The 23580-nt window shown below is 48.8% G+C and overlaps 2 protein-coding genes across 4 annotated transcripts in view; one reads left to right on the top strand and one right to left on the bottom strand.

Annotated features, from left to right (window-relative positions):
* The window catches only part of LOC144143578 (uncharacterized), a 133698-nt gene that overhangs the window by 74436 nt on the left and 35682 nt on the right, over positions 1–23580 (top strand). The window contains exon 1 of one of the 3 annotated variants that reach the window (XM_077675378.1): positions 16094–16322. The exons of the other annotated variants lie outside the window; for them this stretch is intronic. Within the exon in view, the coding sequence (XP_077531504.1) occupies positions 16269–16322 (54 nt within the window). The 5' untranslated portion in view covers positions 16094–16268. Of the gene's footprint in view, positions 1–16093; positions 16323–23580 lie in introns of those variants that run through there. 3 annotated transcript variants of the gene reach the window in all.
* On the bottom strand, positions 9196–10244 carry LOC144141716 (serine/threonine-protein phosphatase PP1-beta catalytic subunit-like). The gene is made up of 2 exons (XM_077673227.1): positions 9647–10244; positions 9196–9474 (listed from the first exon to the last, which is right to left on the bottom strand). The coding sequence occupies exons 1-2, from the start codon at positions 10242–10244 to the stop codon at positions 9317–9319; spliced, it is 756 nt and encodes a 251-aa protein (XP_077529353.1). The 3' UTR covers positions 9196–9316.

Here is a 23580-nt window from a genome sequence, read left to right as displayed (position 1 = left end):
TTGCGGCAGAGACCACCGAACTGGCGACAAAAAATATCACCAACGCTACCAAATGCCGTTTTTACTCAAGAAGCGACAGTGGGAGAGGAAAAAACTCTTGGAAGAGAAAGTCAACCCGCACAACCAGCCCAGCGCAGGCGACAGCGTTTTGGGAATTCTCAGACACGGTGCCTGGAAGGGAATTACAGAAGACCACGGAAGAGACCGGTCTGGCTCTTTCCCACGTCTACCCTCCCGAGAAAACGCAAGCGGCAATGGAGGCCACGGGAACACGGAGAAGAGAAGCAGCGCAGGCGGCACTCACAACGACGCGGCTCCTGATCGGCGCAGCTCGAGGTCGACGTCCCGACAGCGGAGAGATGACGACCGGACCCGGCAGAGGAGCGATTCGAGATCAAGGTCGAGGTCAAGGTCGAAATCCAAGACCAGGCTCGGGACCAGCGAGGCGCGGAAGGGATGTCAACAAAAAGAAGAGCCCCAACAAAATAAGGTGAGCTGGGCTGGTGTCATCTCCCACGGCTCCACACAGCACACACACATCAATAATCAAAGCCAGTCAGATAACCAGTCGGAAATCACTAAAATTCGACAGATGTTAGAGATAGTGATGGCAGAAAACAGGGCACTCAAAGCAGAGATACTAAGCCTTAAACAAGCCAACAAGAATCATTCATCAACTGAGTCTGTCGAGGAGGGAACAAAGATGGAAGTTGCAACGCAACCTGATAGACACATGCCGATAAATACGACAGAAGGGAACCCAGGTACGGAATCTCCCCCTCCGAAGAGGAGGGCCACAACCCTTAGCAAGCAAGCAGAAGAAACAGACATTACCCTTCAAGCAAAGACTGTTGACGAGGAACTGTTAAACAGTAGACTACGACAGTTTGAGGAAAAGTTTGAGAACATGCTTACAAAATTTGAGGGAAGCATAACAGCGAGAATTTTCGCTCTAGAAAATGCCCGCTTCAGTGAAGGAGGCAGCGGACAAATCGGTCCCATCAAAACGACCAAGCCCTACGCCAGGCCACCCGTGGCAGAAAGTACCAGAATCAACCTTGAAACCGCTCAACCCATCACTTATGTCCAATAATCGCTACAACACATACGTTATATGGCAATGGAATTGCAGGGGCTTCCGGAGGAAGAGAGGAAACCTAAATCAATTTATACTTAATAGCCACATAGAGGAAAGACCCGATGTAATCTGCTTGCAAGAAACGGGATGCCCAGCCAAACTACCAAATTATAAAACCTTCGGTCCGGAAAATGAACACTCCCGTAGCGATAGCGGTAAGAAACCGGTGGTCGCCACCCTCATCAAGCGCAATCTACCAGTAATACAGCACGACACAGGCATAGAAGCAATCGACCATGTCCTCACCGAAATCATTTCAACCAAAAAAAGAGGGGAAGGAAGTATGTTTATACTCAACGTGTACAGCAGCCCCCGTAATAACCACAAGTTTGCAAAGGTATTCCGCAAGGTGATAAACATAACAAGAGAAATGCCCTGATCATAACGGGGGACTTTAATGCGCACCACTCCGCCTGGGGCTACAAACGGGAGACGACCAAGGGAAGGAACCTATGGCAAGACGCCCAAATAGCTGGCCTCTCTCTAGCCACCGACCCAACGTACCCCACTAGACTAGGCAACAGCGTCAGCATGGACACGACACCGGACTTGACCTTCACAAAAAATTTGGTTAACGACCCACAGTGGATCAACCTGCTGGAAAACTTGGGCAGTGACCACTTCATAGTGGCCACACGGCTGACAGCGGGCCCACCCAATCACAAAAGAGGAAACCTAATCAAGATTACAAATTGGGATGAATTCAGAAGAATCAGGGCAGCCGAACGGGAGATATCGGAAGAGGCAGGATGTATAACAGACATTGAGGAATTTGTAGAGCAGCTGCACACACATGCAAGAAAGGCGACGAAAACGATACCCGAAGAAGCTGAGCTCCAGCAAGCCGACACCAAACTCTTGCACATGTGGGAGGCAAAACAAAGCCTTCAGAGACGGTTAAGCAAACAGAAGCTAAACCGCAACCTACGAAGGCGAATAGCGTATTTAAATAGGGAAATAGAAGAGTATGCAAACGAACTGACCCGCCAGAATTGGTACAGCACATGCAATAGAATGGACTCGGAAATGGGACTTGGGAAAACCTGGAATATACTTCGCTACCTGATAGATTCCCAGGAATGCAAGACCACCCAGAGACACAACCTGAGCAAGATCATACATGATTATCCAAGATCGGACAAGGACCTCTTAGAAGAAATCAAAAAACAGATACATAGGATCAAACCCAAAGGAGAACCTCAAACCGTACGAGGGAACTCCAAACCCCGAACTCGACCGTCCCATTACAACAGCGGAGGTCTGGGAAGCCATCCAGGACCTTCGTACAAAATCTGCACCGGGCCAGGATGGGATTACAAACAAAATTATAAGAAATCTCAATGACGATTCCGTAGAAGCACTAGCACAGTATTTGAATCTAAGATGGCAAATGGGAAGCATCCCGAAGCAATGGAAAACGGCCACCATCATCATGATTCCCAAGCCAGGAAAGAAGTTAGGGCTAGAGAACCTAAGACCCATTTCCCTGACTTCGTGCTTGGGAAAGCTTATGGAGCACGTCGTACTCAGAAGACTCAATAAATACATGGAAGACAAGGATTTATACCCGCACACTATGATCGGCTTTAGGCCAAAGTTATCAACTCAAGACGTCCTATTACAGCTCAAACATCAGATCGTAGACGGAAATGGCACATCATCGAGAGACACAAAAGCCATCCTAGGCCTAGACCTGACGAAGGCATTCGATAACGTGCGCCACAGTGCCATCCTGGAAAACCTCGGGATGCTAGGAATCGGGTCTAGGACGTACAGTTACGTGAGGGATTTCCTCTCTGACAGAACGGCAAAAATAAAAATCGGCAGCATTGAATCGAACGAACTCGAACTGGGGGCGAGGGGAACACCGCAGGGGTCTGTACTCTCCCCCTTCCTGTTCAACATAGCTATGATCGGACTGCCCGCGGAATTGAAGAAAATAGAAGGCCTACACCACAGCATCTACGCAGATGACCTCACGCTCTGGGTAACCGGCGGCAGTGATGGAGCAATACAAGACACCTTACAGGAAGCAATCAATACTATAGAGACGTATATCGAACCAAGGGGTCTCATATGTTCGCCAGAAAAATCAGAAATACTACTATATCAGGCAAACAGGGGGAGAAGAAAAGGCTCATATAAATCTACGATCGAACTACAAGCAAAAGGTGGGCTCATACCAATAGTGCCGATGATCAAAGTCCTGGGATTGCGAATACAAGCGAATGGCCACAACACCGAAGCGCTCAGGATGCTAGAAAAAAGCGTACTCCAAACGACCAGATTGATTTCCAGAGTCGCCAATAGACACCAAGGAATCAAAGAAGCCAATTTAATCAGACTGGTTCAGGCCTTCGTCCTCAGTAGGGTGGTCTACGTAGCACCATTCGTCTCACTCAAGACATACGAAAGAACAAAGATCAACAATATGATTAGAAAAGTATACAAACAAGCCTTAGGCATACCCATAACAACGTCGACCAACAAATTCGATGCATTAGGGCTGCACAATTCGCTCGACGAGCTCATCGAAGCCCAACAAATCTCCCAGTTGGAGCGGCTCACAAAAAGTCAGACTGGAAGACATGTGTTGCGATCCCTAAGCATTGGTTATGATTCGCAACATGGAAATAAAGTTGACATTTCCCCCGAAGCACGAGCACATTTGCACATTCCTCCTTTACCCAGGAATATGCACCCAGTGCATAACCAAGCACGCAGGCAAGAAAGGGCCAAAGCTATCCACAAGCGCTTTGAAAAAATCAGGGAGGCGATATACGTCGATGCTGCTGAATACTCGGACCGCACTGCCATGGCAATAACGGCGGTTAACCAGCACGGCCATTTGATAACCTCAGGTTCAGTCCGCGCAAGCCCACCTGAGACTGGGGAAGAAGCTGCCATTGCCTTGGCGCTAGCATCCACCCGAGCAAGATATATAATCAGCGACTCCAAGACGGCAATCAGAAACTTCTCGAGAGGACGCATATCCGGTAAAGCGCTGAAAATTATGAATGGATATAGGGGAGAAAGGCTCAGAAAAGTACAACTAATATGGGCACCAGGTCACACAGCCCTACCCGGCAACGAGGATGCTCACAACCTAGCTCGAGGACTAACCGGCCGAGCTAGCGCAAGAAGCACCACGGAGCAGCCCTCGCCCAGAAACGGCAGTGAACGCATGGTCACATATAGAGAAATTATCGATCATTACCGACTGGGGAGGCTAAAATACCCAGAGGCGCACAAAACACTAGATAAAAAGCAATCAGTTGCGTGGAGATTACTGCAGACGGGGATGTACCCCAACCCCGTACTGTACAATCACTATTACCCAGATCTGCACAGCGACAGATGTAAAAACTGCACAGGAAGGGCTGACCCTAAACACATGTTATGGGCCTGCCCTGCCATCATCTCCACAGATAAAGCAAGAAGAATGATAAGTACACCGGAGCAGTGGGAGACGATACTGCTTAGCTCGGACGCCGAGTCGCAATCTTGGGCTGTCCGGATGGCCGAGGCCGCCGCCAAGGAGCAGGGGCTCCTGGCCGATGGCTGAAGAGGGGGAGAAGGGACTTCTAGCCTACCCCACCCCTGACCCCATCCTGGGCAAACAATAAAGTTATTCCTCCTCCTCCTTCTGACACCATGTTGGAAGGAATGCCTGCCCGGCACCACGCGCATGACGTCAAGGTCATGGCGCGAGGCGCGGGGCGTGAGAGCTTTATTCTCTTCACTATGCTACACGTGCGGGTGTAGCAGATTGTCCCACACTGACCCCCGTACGATTCGTTCCCTGGACCCATTCTTTTGAAATGTATCACTCACAGGAAACCGAGTAATGAAACCCAAATTGCGAACAAAACCACGAACAAAACCACGAACAACTGGGAACGTCCAACGTTTGGCAGGCGAGTTTTTTTTTTGTTTTGTTTTTTGAGTGAGCACAATAGATGTAGCGTGTCAGCAAAACTTTCGCAGCGCTCACATCCACTCTTAAAAAAAGGTTGTGGCATTCACTAACGCAACACTAACAGGTTACTTGTCCCCGTATACATTAGGTACTTAGTAACTGGTGGTTGTAATGCAGCAACTAGTCAGGGTTATAATTCAAGCAGGCAGTATGCACCGCTACATCCACTAGTAAAGTCCTAGCGGTAATACCCTTCTGAGCTACATGTGTTTACTAAGTGGCCATGCATAACCTAGTCATAAGAACGACCTTAAAGGGACACTGAAGTGATATGTAAACATTGCGGGATTACTAGCGCAAATTGTAGTCCGGAGTCCCCAGGCCATGTTTCGACCACTCTAGGCGCGTTTACGCGATTTTATTTAGTAGAAAAACTTATTCGAAAACGCTGTCCTCCTCTCTTTACGCTCGCCCATTTTCTGTGGCGTTTTCGTGTGACGTCAGGAGGGGATGAGCTGGCAATTGGCTGCGCCACGGCTGCGCTACTGCACGGCTCCCCGGCCGACAGAGTCAGTCGGCCCAGCGTTTCGTCCGCCGGCCGCCGGCGGGTCGTCGCAATCAAGGAGGTTAAAAAAAATTGCTTGGTCGCAATTCGTTCGCTTAGTTGAAACGAAGCCAGGAAACGTTTGTGAATGGAAGAATGTGCCTTTTTTTACTTGGTTTGTTTGTACACTGTATCTAGCTCCAAGTCAAGGTCGCTTCACACAAGCGCTGCACATGCGACGCTTCGCTGACTGGTACGCCAGTAGGAAAATATAAGGCCTCTTGAAGGCGGGAGAAGAGTCAGCGAAGTCAATATAGGTACTAAGCAAATAAAATCAACTGATATTTTTACCGTACAGCGTAAAACTAGGGCGCGGGAAGCACTTTTTTGCGCTGGGCGAACAAGCACAGAGGTCAGCAGCACGACTACGCATCTGCGAACGCTTTTCCGTCTACGAAATGCAATTGCTAGACGTGAGCTACTGTGGAAACTCGGGCGACGCTTACTGCACGATCGCAGTACAACAAATAGTTACCTAAGCAACTTGAAATGCCAAAACTAAATAAAAGTGTAAACCGGTTGTACAATATATACCCTATATTAGCAAGGCATTCGCGTCCCGCTCCGTGGCCTAGCAGTCTGGGGCGCTAGGAATTCACGCCAAATGTTTTGCGAGTCACGAGTTCGAATCCCCGCGGGTACGTGCTTTTTTTTTTTGTAAGTTAACTTTTTTGTTTTCCGCCGATGTTTTCTATATTGAGTTCACCTTTTTTGGGGCCGCAACGTTCATGGCTACACGAACTAAATCACAAAACGCGCGCAGGCTGGCACTGGCGCGCTAGCGAGTTCTCGTTGGCATGCTGTTGCCATAAGCACCGACTGCTTGCAGGCAGTGGGCACAGGCCAGAATGAACAGACCCTTGGCCTGGTGCGAACACGCTTTTTACGATACAGGCATGAGGGAGGCAAGCTCCAAATATGGGGGAAAAGCGCATGACATTTGGGCGTCTGCGGGTACGCGGAGGGCGTTCATGCACTGCGTAGGTCTCGGCTAGTGAATGCTACGACTACAAGCCGTCCTGGGAGGCTTATCTTGTGCATTTTACAGCCGACAACATGGCAGAAGCGCGGTACGATGATTACTGAGATATTGAGAATGCCCATCCAACAAAGCCATTGGTTATGTTTTACAGAACCGAAACCGAAACCGAAACTTGTGTGATTGCTAACCTTGGGCATCGTCCAATCACGGCGCCCCTCCTCTCAACGTCACAGCCTTAGTTGGTGCGGCCGCCGTAAACCGCGCATGGTAGTTTTTCTTCTTTCGCGCTTTGTAAAATAATTACCGATTTGTCAACCGGATAAACGATGAAAAGTGTGCTAATTTGAGCCAGTCTACGCAGTGCAAGCAAAAACGGGAGCTTGACAAATTCACTTCAGTGTCCCTTTAATCCAGTGTATGCTACTTCCTACACCCAGTTAATTTCCTAACCATGCAGTTGCTAGTGCCAGTGCCTACCTAGCGTACCGCGGGGTAGTGAGGCCCTTAAGGAGTTAGTAAATACGGCCGTTACTACCCTTTTACGACCTTTTTTATTGAGTGACATTTCCGCGTCTCTCTGTCAACAGAGTGAGCGATAGAGTACAGGACGACACAGTGGCCATGCCGCGTGGAGGGAGTTTCCTTCGCAACGCCGGAAACGCCATGTGAACAAGAAGTAAAAACGCGCCTTGCAAACAACCTCCCCCTGCCTCTTTGGGTGCTGTGACTCCCGCCACCGCTTGCACTCGTTGTAGAATGGAGTCTGCAACCAGTTCAATGCGGCATGGGAGGTAGGAATACGAATGACGGCGACCAGACTAATACTGGTGGGCGACAAAGAGCGCGACAGGCAGCCAATGCCGCTGCTCGAGCGGGCAAACGTGACCAATGAGACTGTTAGGACGCTAAGCACAGTTGGCGTGGTGTACGAGTGACGTGCGAGAAACGCCGCGTTGCGGACTTCTGAAGGTGGAGGAAGGTGTGCGGACTGGGCCGATCCTCCTCTTTGGGAATGAGGTGCTCACTTATTCCTAAAGGCCCACCAGCGGACTTTCAATCAATCAATCAATCAATCAATCAATCAATCAATCAATCAATCAATCAATCAATCAATCAATCAATCAATCAATCAATCAATCAATCAAGCAAGCAAGCAATCAATCAATCAATCAATTGATGTTCCTTTCATAAACAATAGTTATTTAATTATTCATAGAAACTTTACAGGCCCCATTAGAGGGCATCGAGTAAAGGGGCCTTTGAAAAGGTAATAACAACGCATAAATTTAAGACACAAGCATCGTAGCAACAAAATATAAACGTATTACACATAACTCAAAGTACAATGTGATCACTTTTTGACCGTACATGAACACCTGTGGCCATTAACAGAGCGAAAAAGCATACATTTCATGGTGGGAATGCGAAGTAAAGGGACGGATATTTAAGAAGCTGACACCCCCCCGCGCTGTGCGCCATTTCGTGCATACCCCCTCTGTTCCCTACTTATTGCGGCTTTTTTTTTCGCCCACGCTGTTCACACTCCACATAAGTATTCCAATATATATATTAAAAAAGAACATTAGATAAGAAAATGAAAATGTAATGGTGTTTGCGCGCAGGCTCTCTTTCATTGTGGGATTTTTTTTTCCGGCGGCGTACAACACCACCCGAAAAACATTTCTGGCTACGCCACCGGCCAACCGTGTGCTGCTTCACGCATACCCTACCCTATCTTCCTTTGCTTACCAATATCTACAAATTAACCTTTCCAATGCCTACAGTAGCAATTTCAAGGTTCATCCCAAGCCAATTTTGAGTCGGGCCCATTCACACGTTTTAAGGTATTTCTCTGCGTTATACGCATTGGATTGTGAAAGGCCGTGTCTAGAGCGCCGTCCGACGGTATTATAAGCACTCCACTATATCGACGTCCACCGGCGTTTTATAACAAAATTTCCGCGTCAGGCAGTTCATCGCTCTAGATAACGTAAAACTAGGCAACCTAACCTAAACATACCATAAGATAACCAAACGCACACAAAGAAATCATTTAAAGCACCAAAACTAACCTAAGACATAAAAAATACACTTCAAATAAATAATGAAAAAGAAAACGAGGCAAAAGCTCGTCTCGAACAGCCGACTTTGGGATCAAGAAACCAAGACGGATCCTCCACACTGCAACGACAGACACTTTGGGTGGTGCTAGCCTAGTGTTAAATATTCGAATGTCGTCGGACGGCACTCTAGCTATGCCTGCAACGATCAGCTAGAGTGCCGTCGGACGGCACTCTAGACACTGCGATTGTGAAATTTCCACAGCCGGGAAACTTCGGGTAACAACACGAGTCGACGAGTTCAAGCTCAGCAAGAATACCCGAGCAGAATTCCGGACAATCCCCACGATGAAGTGAGCGCGCAGGACGCCCAGCGTGATCGCTATCACCTTTGTTGTCCCACTTCCGCTGTTCGACGAAAGAACGCCTCCACATTGCTCAGTCATCTCCGTCTCGTCGGCCTTCTTCTCGGAGGGTCTCAGGATCTGGACGCTGCACTTGATAGTGTGGTCGACAGACAACCTGCCCCCAGCGTTATTGAACACGCCGCAGTGGTTGGGTGCCTGGAACAGTGCCACCGGCTGACGCTTGGCGAAGAACTCGCGACCATCCTTCACGAACTGGCGGGCTCCGAAGACAAGTCGAGGTCGTGCCGGATGACGGACTTGGAGACCATGTCGGCACCAAAGGTGAAGGCCACGCCGCGGTCACACTCACCCCAGTCAACGACGTCCTTATCCGGATCCGACCACAGGAGGTCACACATGGCGGCTTATGTAGGGGACGTCTGTTGGCCGCGTGATGCTCCTGACCTGCTCCGTGTACTGGAGGTCGGGAGACAGTCCCCCGTGGCAGCAGAAGATCGCGTCGGTGACGACAGCTATAGAAAGCCAGTGGGAGCAGTCGGTGAAGGCTTTCCAGAGTTTGATGTTGTACCGACCACACTGGAGGCCCATGTCGAAGACGTCTGTTGGTCGCATGACATCCCTCATCTGCTCCGTGTACTGGAGGTCGTGAGACAGTCCCCTGTGGCAGCAGAAGATCGCGTCGATGACGACAGCTATAGGAAGCCATTTGGAGCAGTCGGCGAAGGTCTTCCAGAACTCAATCTTGTACCGGTGCTTGCACTCGTCCAGGAAGCGGAAGACGCCCTTGATGGACGCGCACTCATGGCTGCACCGGAGCAGGAAGACGTTCGACGCGTGCTCGATCTTGTATGCGAGCAGGAGGTAGATGGTCTCCAGGGACTGCCTGCCCCAGTGCACGTCGTCCCCGAGGAAGGGGAAGTTGGCCTGCGGCGCGACGCCTCCGTATTCGAGGAGCCGCAGCGGGTAGGTGTACTGGCCGTGGATGCGGTCGGAGATCCTGGTAGGCGCCTCCAGCTCAAGCTCGGTCGGCTCGCTGAGGAAGACGTCGCGTGACTTGAGGCATGGGCCGTGCTTCTCCTCCCGCGTGGGCCGCATGACCTTCCCTGGATGGCATCCCCGGACTTCTAGTTGCTTGGAAATGACGCTGGCTACGTTTAAGTCGCCGTACGCCATTTTCACCTGCTGATACGTGTGGAACACGGGGCTCCCTGTGTGGACAGACCGAGGAGGGCGTGATCGTTAGCACCGCAAGAATTAGTATATTGTCGTCACGATCGCACGTTTTTGTATATGTTTTCAGGCTTTCAATATAACACAATTATGGCGAATTTCTGTCTTGATAATAACAGAATAACGGAATTGAGGGGGGATAACTCAACCTTTGCGTGTGTTTGGCTTGTCGAAGCATGCTTAACTGTGGAATCCAGCAATACGTCGTAACGCTGCTCGCGTGAACGACGAACAGCTGCCCACTTTTTGGTGGCGCATTTTAATTCCAGAGATGATCCAGGTCCGCGTGTCGTCGCTCCGAGAGGGGGAAGCATTACCCGCCACCGAGATACAGCTCGCGTGGGGCACTCTCCCATCGCATGATGTAGGGGCCTCTGCCCAAGCGAAGTTCATGCTGTATCCTGTGCACGCTGTTCGTGAATGTCCGAGACCATCCGCCTCGTGTATGCGTTATTTCGGAAGGAACTGGTGCGCACGCCAGCTCAGCCTTTTTTTACCTGCAGTCGGCGTCATAATCGCACAGCTCACTTTTTGCAAGGTTGTTTTTGGGAGCACGACGTATATGGACGGTAGTATAGATGCTCTGACCCCCGTACGACTCGTTTCCTCGGCTCGGTCTTTTGAAATGAATCACTCTCAGGAAACCAAGGAATGAAATCCAAATTGCGAGCGAAACCACGAACAAAACCACGAACAACTGGAAGCGTCCAAACGTTTGGCGGGCGATCTTTTTTTAGAGTATGTGCAACAGATGGAGCAGTACGTCGGCAAAGTTTTCGCGGTGCTCTCATCATTTCCGTGTCATTCTGTCAACAGAGTGAACGATAGAGTACAGGACGACACAGTGGCGAGCGCGCGTGGAGGGAGTTTCCTTCGCAACGCTGGAAACGTCATGTGAACAAGATGTAAAAGCGCGGCTCGCAAATAACCTCCCCCTGCCTCGCTGGGTGCCGTGACTCCCGCCACCACTTTTGTACTAGTTGTAAAATGGAGTCTGCAGCCAATTCAGTGCGACATGAGAGGAAGGAATGCGAATGGCGGCGACCAAATTATAATTCTGGTGGACAACAAAGAGAGCGACACGCAGCCAATGACGCTTCCCAAACAGGCAAACATGACCATTGAGACTGTTAGGACTCTAAGCACAGTTGGCGTGGTGTACGAGGGGCGTGCGAGAAACGCCGCGTTGAGGACTTCCGAAGGTGGAGCAAGGCGCCCGCATCGGGCCGATCCTCCAGTTTGCGAAGGAGATGCTCACTTATTCCTAAAGACCCACCGGTAGACTTTAAATCAATCAATCAATCAATCAATCAATCAATCAATCAATCAATCAATCAATCAATCAATCAATCAATCAATCAATCAATCAATGTTACTTTAATAAATAATATTGGTGGGAATGCGACGTAAAGGGACGGTTATTTAAGAAGCTGACATCACAGCGCGGTGCGCTATTTTAAAACTAATCACTCATGCGAAGCCCGAGAACGAAATCCGAACGAAACCCACTAGATACAGCGAACATGGAAACGTTTTGCGGGGGTGCGTTGTTCTAACCGCCTGCGTACCAGATGAGGCGCGGTTTCGCGCTTATCTCTTTACCAAGTCCTACCAAGTACGTTAGTAGGGCGAAAACCTTATTCGTCTCATCAAACGCGGAAAGTGACCGTTGTATACTCATCCACGTTCAATGTCAACAGCGACATTTACACTGACTGAGTGAATCGTGTCTTTTGTGAATTGAACCCCAAGACTAGAACTGTGTAGACTGTGTGAATTGTGAGCTTTCCCTTTCCCTCTCCCTTCCCAGCCTCACTTCCCCGCAGGGCCTCATGGCCGCTCGTCTTAAATAAAGTGTTTCACTCATATCGGATGCGTCAACACAAATAGCACAAAACGTCGTGTGACCTCATCTGCGGGAACTGGACAGTGGAGAAGCGCGGCGATGCTCTGAGCCTCTGGGGCTGTTGCTTATAGCAACAGCGCTAAAGGCTCAGAGCATCGCCGCTGTACTGTCACAGACAAATACTCACACGCTCAGTAGCAAGCAATCAGCGTCTGCGATAGTCTACAAAAACAAGCAACCAGCGTATGCGATAGTCTATAGACCACATATCTATAGTCTAAAGACTGTAGACCATCTATAGCGTAGAAACTATATATAGTATATAGACTATAAAATATCGCATACGTTGATTGTCTATAGAGTATAGATCTATCTGTAGTCGACAGAGTATATATATGGTCTGTAGTCTATAGACTATCGCATACGCTGATTTCTTACGACTCGGCCTGTGTGTATTTGCTTGTGTTGGTACAGCGCGATCTGTGGCGTGATTGTCAGGCTGGGCGATGGTCAACTCGGCCTCGGACAAACGTGGTAAAACTTGGTGCCGGTGCCGTATAGGCGTTTCTCGTTAAAAATGAGTACTGACCATTCCAACACGGCTGCCGATTTCAGCGTCATGGAAACTTATTATTGACTGAGAATACTAGCTGACGGAAATTCCTTCATTGATTGATTGGTCTGACTGATTCATATTATTTATTGATAGCCATCTTACCAAGCGTTGGCCAATATCTCTTCTTGGGTACATCGAAGGGGCGAAATTCGAAACACACATGCACTGCTTCGAATAATTTTAGGATGAGGGGAAGTTTTTGTTCAGACTACTTCATTGATTCATTGATTGATTGACCTAAATTATTTGCCAATCCCCCCATACAAATAAGTATTTCTTTGTTGGCAGGCGTTTCTCGCGAAAGCAACCGAGTCATTTGTCAACTTTTCTGCGGACATCATCGGAGCCGTGGCAAGTGACGCCATAAGCGCACGATTGGCACCCATTCTTGCAGCTTCAGCGGGCGAACGCCTCCTTTCAGTAAACACAACTGCGCTCGAACGCAGAGTACATTCACAGCCCATCCATTTCAGCTGGCGCAAGTGCACCGGCGTGCCGCAAGGTCTCCCTTTTGCTGCGCGTCACTTTGCTGTTCCTTCGGCTCGCCCATCTCGCGGAATCGGCGGCAAGCCCTTTATGGGCCACCTCGCACGCGAGACCCTATTGATTGACCAAACAAAGGTTTCTCTGGCGATCGAAACGCGGCTTGAGATTGTGCACGTTACCGTTGGTATGGTGGCTAGAATGAGCCACCATACCGTTGGGAAGATGGTGGGAGGTGGGGGAAAGTCGGAGGATTTGGCAAAATCTTAAGAAGGGGCCATAAAGACAGAAAAAAAAAACTGCTCAGGCATTTTGTTCTGAATTCTGTGAAAAGCTTGATTGATTGGTAGGTTTAACGCTCCAACGCAACGAAGGTGATAAGCACGCCGTAGTGGAGGGTTCCGGATTAATGTCGACCACCTGGAGTATTCTGTGAAAAGCGACAACTCCCGTGTGTTCACGATTTCGGCGCACATTAAGGATCCCCAGGTGGTCAAAAATTAATCCGAAGCCCTCCACTACGGCTTACCTCATCACCTGCGTATCGTCGGTGCGTTTAACCTCCCAATTAATTAATTAATTAATTAATTAATTGGTAAATAAATAAATCGCCAATCAATCAATCTTCTCAATAGATCATCAATCAATCAATCTTCGCAATCAATTGATCAATAAAAACACAATCAATCAATCAACCATTTTTTTTGCCTCACAATATCTCTGTCCCGATGACAATAGTACCAATTTTATCGCAACCTTCAAACAAGTAATCGAGATTATAAGGAAAACATATAAAGCAGTGGCGACGCCCTAGTCACTGTCCGGCGGTTTTGTCTATGACGTCACACAATCCTGTTGGTGCGATTGGCCGGTCGCTGACAAAAGGCACCGGTAAGAAACATGACTGGGCGGTTGTACTGGGGCCTGTAGTTCCGTTTGGTTGTATCACCTGAATGCTAACGTGCAGTTAACACACTGATAACTGTTTATAGTGCCGCCCAATATTACGTCACTTCTGCCCACAATACCCCGGTAACGTCACTGTGGCGCGAAATTTGAAAGTTTTCCAATATGCCTTGCGTTCCAATTTGGTTGCTGGAGTGTCGCTGAGTGAGTTACCACAGGCTAGTTCGTTCGAGTTGAACAAAGGTGTATTTTCTCGTCGTGGCCTCTTTAATGTGGAGAAGCAAGAAATCGCCTCTCTCGATCTGAAGGCCACGAACGCAGTGGTGAGTGCGTTTTCTTTGTTGGGGCGGGACTTGCGGCCGAATCCGGCCTTTGTATTGCGAAGGGGAATGAAGGTCGCCTCTGTGATTGTTCGCTTCTAAAGGCCTTGTGCAGTCCTAGAAGGCTGACCAGGTGGACCTTTTGTGGAGATGTGTGAAGAGTTTGGATTGAACTTCTGTGTCATCGTCCTAGTAATCTTCGTTGGTTGTTGCGCAAAGTTTCAAGGGCTAGTTTTTGGCTGCTGGTACAACGTTATAACATCGATGTGGAGTCCGCGTTGACACAGACATAGAAATGATACCCTCCAGTTCACCGCACCCCGCATCGCAGCAGTGATGTTCCGTACTGGGGAGAAAAGTTCCCGTTGCGGTATTCAGAAATTCCATATTTTTAGCACTTTTTCCCCGAAAGTTTCTCAAGAATTTCCAGCAAATTTCCCTGCATTCTCTTTTTGCATCTGACCGATCTCTACATGAATCCATGTTCAGTTTTGGATGGAAGCGGTTTTGGATGCTTCTGGCTTGCGGGAATACGACTGCGGATATTTGAACATAAACCCGACGAAGTCTTTAGGGAACTTTTTAAAAGAAAAAGTAGTAAATTATGGGAGATCCAGTTTACTGACATTGCTTCTTTTTTTCTTTTGTACTCCTAAAATTCCCTGCATCTATTAAATATTCCCTCCTTTCTATTTTGGCCAAAATTACAGCTGAAAATTCCCCGAAAAAGAGAAAATTCCCCGCACGGAACATCACTGCATCGCAGCTGCCTTACGGCGCATCGCAGAAATTCCGCCGCCCTCTGCTCCTCGAAACTGCGCGACAATTGACCATGAAAAGCGTTACGGAGGAAACAAAGTAACGACAAAAAATTCACGCATCTCCACGAAGTGAATCATGACGAGTGGGCGAAGCACTGGGGGTCGTTCTTACCGTAAATCACTTGTCGCATTGCCCACTCGCGCATGTAAATGAGTGACAACGCGTGCGTACAGTGTATACAGTTCCAATCCAATTCAATCCAATAGAAATCCAAATCCAATCAAATCCACTTCAATCCCATTCAATCCAATCAAATCAAATCAAATCCAATCGAATGCTCATCGCGCATGCGCAACACTGTGTACACTGACGCCAAGGCACGGACAAAGCGAGGTCCTAAGGTGCTTCGCACCTAAAATTAGGCCCCAGTAGGAGCGATAAACGTCGATCGCTTTCCCCTCTCTCCGGTGTGTGTGTGCGGGCACACACGGCACTCGGCGCGTTCCACCGCCCTTCTTGGTTCCTCATCTTTATTCCAGCCTCGGCGCTCCCGGTCTACCGGCGAGCTAATTGCTCCGGTCAAGCATTCTTCGGCCGTGCCTTCTGCTTTCCTTTGTCTTGTTTTTATACTACGACGTACGGAGTTGCACCATCAAACACGTGCTCGGCAGGTTCGGATAGGACAACGTCTCAGCTCCATCTGGTCGTATACGCGTACGTTCCATTGGGAACGCGGCCAGAATTAAGCGGCTCTGCGGGAGATCGGAAGACGACGCTTGCACACACACACAGCCACTCTAGTAATGCACACACCGCGTCATTTCCTCCTTGTGCCGCCATAGACATGGTCTTTCGAGGAAGTTACCTGGTCTTTCGACGAAGTTACCGCATGTTCTCAGACGCGAAAGCAAGAATCCCACGAGTTTGCGGTGATCGAGATCAGATACGGATTGCAATTGGATTCCGAAACCAAGAAGAGGATCTGACGGCCCTCCTCGTTGGCACCTTAACGGGTGAACAGTTGCGGGACGTCAATGCATCGTACGCGGGTGTTTAGTGGACGTGATATCGGAGCGGCAGCCGAGAAGGTAAGCGTATCGCCTTACCGATTACGGATGATACTGCAGTTTTGCAACACGGGTTGGTGGTGTCCCGATACTGACATGGCAGTTTTTGTCTAATAACTCAGTCTCTGTTCTGGGGTGGTATTCTCGTAACTGTCCCTTTTGAAAACGTCCCTTTTGCGTCCCTTTCATCGTGACGTACTTCCGGTTAAGAAGTGGACGTTGGCAGCATGGAGAAAGGTTGGCAGTAGGTTTGCCGCGCTTGCATTACGTCACTTCCGGTTGTTTGCTTTTAGCCAATCAGGGCTTGCCAAAAGGGACACTTTTTAAAGGGACGCAAAAGGGACAAAACTCGAGAATACCGTCCCTGGACGTTGCAGTTGGAGACAGAAAGTATGCTGGACAGGATGCTATTTAGCGTTCCATAAATTTTTATCGCCGAACCTGCATGCACAGGCGTACGGGTGCTCAAAATTTTGAGGAAAAGATTCACTGAAACATATCATGCCGAAAAAATAAACTTTTATGGGTGAGTGGGGTTCGCATCAAGCAGCTCTCGGGCGGTTCGACAAGTTCCGTGCACAGAGGCTATATCAGCAGACTGGCTGCCGCTATGAATTTAGAGCGATATCTTATAATGAATGTTGCTGTAATATACAATAGACGTATGCCCAAACGTTACAGATGTCAAACCTGAATTTCGTATAAGCAACACGTGTTGTACAGGTTCGTGCGGCTTGACCGCCAACGCAGACCATACAAGCGATGACTGTTCAACCTTTTGCAGCACTTCAGCGTGTGTTTCGCTGCAAATACCCACCGCGGTGACGTAGTGGTTGAGGCGTCAAGCGGCTGTGTCTATGCGGGTTAGATCGATCCCGGCCTCAGCGGCCGCTTTTGAGATGGAGGCAAGAAGAGAAACCGCCAGTGTGTCAAGATTTCGGCGCACGTCAAAGACCTCCAGGTGGTCGAAATTAATCTGGAGCCGTCCACAACGGCGCGCCTCATTCATAGCCAAAGTTGAACCAGCGTTCGGTGCGTTAAACCAGCAAGAAAAAAAAATAGAGATTTCACTGCAAATACCGGGAGGTGCACTGACTGCGGGCGTCTTTAGTAGAAGAAAGCTGTGTGCGCATTTGAAAAGGTCGACAATGATGCCACAGAAATCTCGAAGCCTACATATATATATATATATATATATATATATATATATATATATATATATATATATATATATATATATATATATATATATATATATATATATATATATATATATATATATATATATATATAAAATCAGAAATGGGAAATGAGGGGCTCGGTGAGTTAAGACAGAATAAGGGTTGGCAGTCAAGAAAACTCAGAAATACCTTGACAAACAAAAAATACCTTGACATAAATACCCAAGAAAGTGGTGGGGAAACAGCCCCGCCGGTAGCGTAGTGGTTATCGCACCAGACCGGTATTCTGGAGGTCGTGAGTTCAGAAATCAGAAATGGGAAATGAGGGGCTCGGTGAGTTAAGACAGAATAAGGGTTGGCAGTCAAGAAAACTCAGAAATACCTTGACAAACAAAAAATACCTTGACATAAATACCCAAGAAAGTGGTGGGGAAACAGCCCCGCCGGTAGCGTAGTGGTCATCGCACCAGACCGGTATTCTGGAGGTCGTGAGTTCGGATCCCACCCGGCGGGCATTTTTTCACCACTTTCTTTCTGAGGTTTTCTTGACTGCCAACCCTTATTCTATATATATATATATATATATATATATATATATATATATATATATATATATATATATATATATATATAATACGGCCTGAGTATTTCCGCTTTCGTCTGAAAAGTGGCCGCCGTGGCCGTGAATCGAACCCGTGTCCTTGAGCTCAGCAACATAACGCCTTAGCCACTCAGCCAATGCGGCGGGTCATCCCGAAAGTTACTGGCCCACAAAGAATTGAAAATGAAAGCTTACGTCACAAGTGAGACGACAAATTTTTGATGCCAGACAGCTGACGAAAGCACCTTTATTAAAAAAAAGCAGTTCGGTCACTCTTGAAAGTTAAGCTTTTCCTTAGAATTATTCGTGGCCCGAAAACTTTTCGTGTGGCATAGAAACTTTTGGCTAAGACTGTACACATACGTTTGTTATACAAGTTCATCTTAATAAATGAGTAAGTATGACAACCGACGTCTCACAAACGTTTCTCAATTATCGACACTACTGAAGCAGCAGTAGCCGAACCATTGCTTTGCGCGCGGGAAACAAGGGGTTTCCAATCCAATCCAATCCAAGTGTATCCCGAAAAATTTTTCGTTACACGAACCCTTCGAGCTGAGACAGCGCGCGCTTAACACTCCGCACTTCAATAAAAGGAAAGCGCGCAGGGAAATGCGGACTCTAAAGAAGGTATGCGACCCGCCCAAGGAAAACAGCCTTGAGGTGGCCTTTATTCGAACCGGACGAATGCAAATTGATTCGTGCGGTACAAATTTATGTGGTCGCATCACTTTAATGTGTACCCTCCTCACGCGCATGGACGTGCAGCTAGTTGTTATATTCTGTTGAACGGAAGGTCATTTTCAGGCAGAATACAAAACAACCGTGGGTGAAGAAGGGAAACTCACGTCTGCATATCGTACAAAGCGAAAGCTTTGTATTTGTAAAACCAGTGCATTTCCCCATAGACCGGTTGGTCGACCGTAAAGCCCCGATAAAAATCTCCGGACACACGGCGCGTGCGTGAAACCGGCCTTGCACTGTGTCAAAACGGTCGCTGGAAAATCGCGAAAAAGGGAACGCTTCTAGATAAGACAACTTACACCCATCGACCACAAAGAAGGAGTACGATAGAACACCTTTATCTCCTAAACCACGTATCGGCATACATTTAGATCGGTCGTAGATGCGTTTGTCTAATGCGTGACCCGCTGCGGTGGCTGAGTGGCTAAGGCGTGTTGCGCTGCTGAGCACGCGGGGACGCGGGTTCGATTCCCGGCCGCGGCGGCCGCTTTTCTGATGGAGGCGGAAAGCAAAAACGCCCGTGTGTGCGAGGTTTCGGCGCACGTTAAAGATCCCCAGGTGGTCAAAATTACTCCTGAGCCCTCCACTATACGGCGCGCCTCATCGCCTGCGTTGCGTCGGCGTATTAAACCGTGCAATCAATCAATCAAGTGCGTGAAAAAATCGTCGCATGTGTTCATTCTTCAAATTCATAATTCAAATTTACTTTGAAAAGTACAAACGTGTGTTAAAATTGGGGAATTTACAGGAGGAGGCCCCAAGGTTTCCGAACCGCAGGCAGAACCTCATATGCTAGATGTTTTGGAGATAACAAGTTGTGAGGACAATACAACCAGTAAGTGTTGCAGACGTTATACAAATATTATCAAACATCGTTTAACAATGGCATATTGTAGAAAATACAACATACTGTGGAAGAAGTTGGAAAATTTGAATCAATTGACAATAGGACGGCGGTCTTGGTCTTTGATGGTCTGACGATGAATTGGACGCACTTTTAACGAATGTTTCGACGTAGTTTTGATGTGAGAAAACCTTCGCGCTTCTCTCGAATTTCTTTAGAGAGGGATGGTACAGTTTTTCTTTGATAGCCCAAATAATGAAAGCGTCCATTAGCCGAGCACAGCTCTGTGATGGCCGTAAACGCCGTCGTATACCGGAAAGTCCGAGCTGCTGTCCGCGGCCTTCTAAAAGCAGGTGGCGTGGCGTTTGCCGTGCGAGCAGCAGACAGCGAAGTGGCTGGACCCCCCGTAGAAATGAGACGAAGACCGGAGCCAATCGACTTAATCGCCCTTTGAAGGAGCGACCTCGCCGGACGCTGCGGCATCGGAACGTGACTCTGAGTCTAAACTGCCGCCTTAAACGCCGCCTATAGACGAGGAGACGTACGGGCTCGTGTGTTGTCCCGGTCGTGGGGCGGTCGGCATGCCAAGGCCAGGGTAACGAACAAGCATCGCTTAAAGGGGACATGAAGACTAAATACGAAACTTTGTTCAGTTTGAAACAACTTGCGTTTGGCAGCTGCAATCCCGCGTAATCCTGCTTAGTGCGCAATCCCGCCGCAATTGCTTAGTGCGCAATCCCGGCGGGATTGCGCACTAAGCTGCAATCCCGCCGCGAAAGGCGTTTTTTAACCGAAAAAATGTTGTAAGGAATACTGAAAAATTTCCGAATTTCGGGCTACAGGTACATGATATAGGCAGGATAAGCGAAAAATGGGCCGTAACTAAAAACATTTTAGGGACGAAGCCTGTTAGGGGCTGGGGCTGTCGGCGTCTCATGTCGTCGTCGTAAGCGTCGTCTTATGTAGTCACGGTACCAAAACACGGGGACACTCGTTTACGCCTCGCGCTAGACAGCTTCGTGCTTCAAAGACAAGAGACTTTTACAGCAAAGCTGTATACCTGTACCCCCAGCGGTTTCATCTCCGTGGGCGAAAACGCCAAGGCCCCAAGAATACACTTCGACACTGCGTGCTTCGCCCCCCACCAGGTTTCACGTTAGTGGAGATGGCCCGGGATTTGTTTTTAACCGAGAAACTCCAAGAAATACTGAAAAATTTTCAAATTTCGCGCGACACTGACACGACATGAGCAGGAGTGACGTAATATGGGCCGGCACTAAAGCATTTTTATCAGTGCGTTAACTAAGCGTTAGCATTCAAGTAACACGATCAAACGGAACCAAATGCCCCACTGCTATCTACCAGGCATGCTTCTTAGCGGTGGGTTTTGACGGCGGCCGCCAATTGCACTAACAAGGTTACGTGGCGTCACAGAGGAATCGCCAGAAAGTGGATGGGGAGTTGCCACTGCTCATTCTGTTTTTGTTAAAGGGTCCATGAAGAGAAAATACAACTTTGTTTAACTTTAAAGAGTTAAGCTTCAGTACCTCACTCAGCCCCATTCCGGCCACGAAAGACGTTTTTTAACCGATAAAAACGCAATAAATACTTAAGAACTTTCAAATTTCGCGCCACAGTGACGTGTTATCGGCGCGAGTGACGTCATATGGGCCAGCACTATAAACATAATTTTCAGTGGGTTAGGTGCAGGTTAGCATTCAAGTGATCAAACGGAACTAGCGGCCCCACTACAATCATCCAGTCATGTGCCCTGGCGATTGATTAGTTCGGCCGCCGTCAATCGCCCAAACAAGATTCTGTGACGTCATAGAAAACCATAGTGCAAATTTAAAGCGCAACAAATTTAGACAAAATACGAATGACGCAAGGACAAGCGCTACCTAGAAAAGCGTTAGAAAAGCGTTTCCTATGACGCTACCGAGCGCTTCATAGAAAAGTTGCTGGAAGCGGGCTAGCGAGTCGCCACAGCTCCACGCGTTTTATTTAATATCTCCGTTATTTTTTGGAAGTTTGCGATGAAATCGGTATCATTGTTATCAGGACAAAGCGGCCTTTCTAATAAACCAGACTTGTATTTTGCCTTCATGGCTCCTTTAATATCTTCAGCATTTGTCTCAAGTTTGCGATAACGGTGGGATCATTGTTGACAGGAGAAAGCAGAGCTGTTTAAGATTTCAGTCCCGCCTTATAACGTTACCGGAAGAAAAAATTCCCCGCATTTCCCCGAGGGGAAGAATGTGAAAGTGCGAATGCACGAGTTGAATTTGCGCGGTTCGGTAATGTTCGCGAAAGAGAGATCACACACACACACACACAACTACAAAGAAAGAAAGATGCATTTATTCACAGACACCTATTTGTGTTGTCGTTGTACTTGATTGCTAGAGCGGATCTCAGCTTTGAAATTTCGTGTCAGTACTCCTTTAAGCGGGTGCATTAGCCCTTCTCACGCCCGATTCCTGGCCAATCCCCCACGTGGGTATGTGCCATGTCAGCGACCAGGCAGCGCGCGCCCATCTCCCCCCGTTGCCAAGGAAGACGAGGAGATTCCTGGCCAATCCCCCACGTGGGTATGTGCTATGTCAGCGGCCAGGCTGCGCGCGCCCATCTCCACGTGCGCGGACATCGCCGGTGGACGCAGGTTCAGGGTCGCTTAAGAAGTGCATTCGCACTTAAAAAATACCGAGTGCACGTGAGCGTACTCCTCGTGAGGAGCGTGCGACATCGGCCAGCTTGACCTTCGAGAACACTCTGACCAGCGTTCTTCGTGGCGTGATCTCTGGCATGCTTTCCTACTCGCCACTTCACGTGCGTTCGCGCCTGAAGTTGGGAGCACAGACGCCGAGTTCGCGCAGCCGGTTTCCGCGGGTTTTAGCGCGTGCTACCGCGGACCACTTTGAGAGAGATGCGAAGGGCTGCTTCCAAAACGATCCGGGTCTGCCAGTCATGGAGATTTTCCATCGTAAGTCCATATGAGGTGCTAGAGCCGGGTCTCCGACGAAGGGAAAGTGGCCGCCAGCTGTGCTGCTTCTCCAGCTCTGCGCCATTAATGCAAGCTGGGCCTTTTTTTTGTTATCGGACAGAGTTTGTATTTTGTCTTCAGGGCCCCTTTATTAAGCGGGGGAAGACTTCCCAGTCAGCTCCAATGATTGAGAAGTCGCCCCCTCTCTGCTGAGAAGGAGGGGGTTCACGGGCTTTGCTCGAACCTCGAGGAAGACGCTGCTCCAAGGAAGACGCCGACGCCTCAAAGCCTACGGTACTACCGGCAGCCAAGCAAATTCGCCTTGAACTGCGGAGGGCGGAATAACATCGCCCTCGCGGTCATTTGCCGGGTAGGCGAGATACGCATCTGGATGCAGTCGAAGCTCTTGCCATAGTTCGACGAAGAGCATGCACTCCCCGGTAAACGGACCGGCCACTTTGCGTGCAGCCGGTGCGGTGTATTATAATGGGCGCGCGCCGACAAGGATCTTCCGCGCTGAAAGCCAGGAAGTCTACAGGATGGCCTGTTGTACGGCGGGCTGTCGGCGCCGATTGGAATATGAGGCGGGCAAGATAGCGGTCCGAGCTAACGGGTTCAATACACTGCGGATGCTCGGTGGCTAAGTTGAGCCGCCCCACACCCGTGTGTGAACCTTAATACAGGTATACCGCAAGGCGTTGTACTAGCCACGTTTATTTTTAAATGGATGCGACGGACAATGCACCGTCTTGCCGCTGGCTACCATGTTGGGTGTCGGTGGCGATAAATCTGACCAATCTTTGATACTGCCGGCACGGGCGAGGTGTACGACTAAAGGGACAACATGGAAAGGTTTAGCCCATGGGTCCCATCACTATCACTAGTAATGAGAGTTCATCTAGCTATCTCTTTGAACTCGGTGTGTG

This window comes from Haemaphysalis longicornis, unplaced genomic scaffold, assembly GCF_048455015.1.
Source record: "Haemaphysalis longicornis isolate Haplotype H1 unplaced genomic scaffold, Haemaphysalis longicornis Haplotype H1 scaffold_6, whole genome shotgun sequence".
In the NCBI taxonomy this organism is placed as follows: Eukaryota; Metazoa; Arthropoda; class Arachnida; order Ixodida; family Ixodidae; genus Haemaphysalis; species Haemaphysalis longicornis.
Note: the sequence above shows the minus strand (reverse complement) of the source record. Positions and strands in the feature narration are given on the sequence as shown.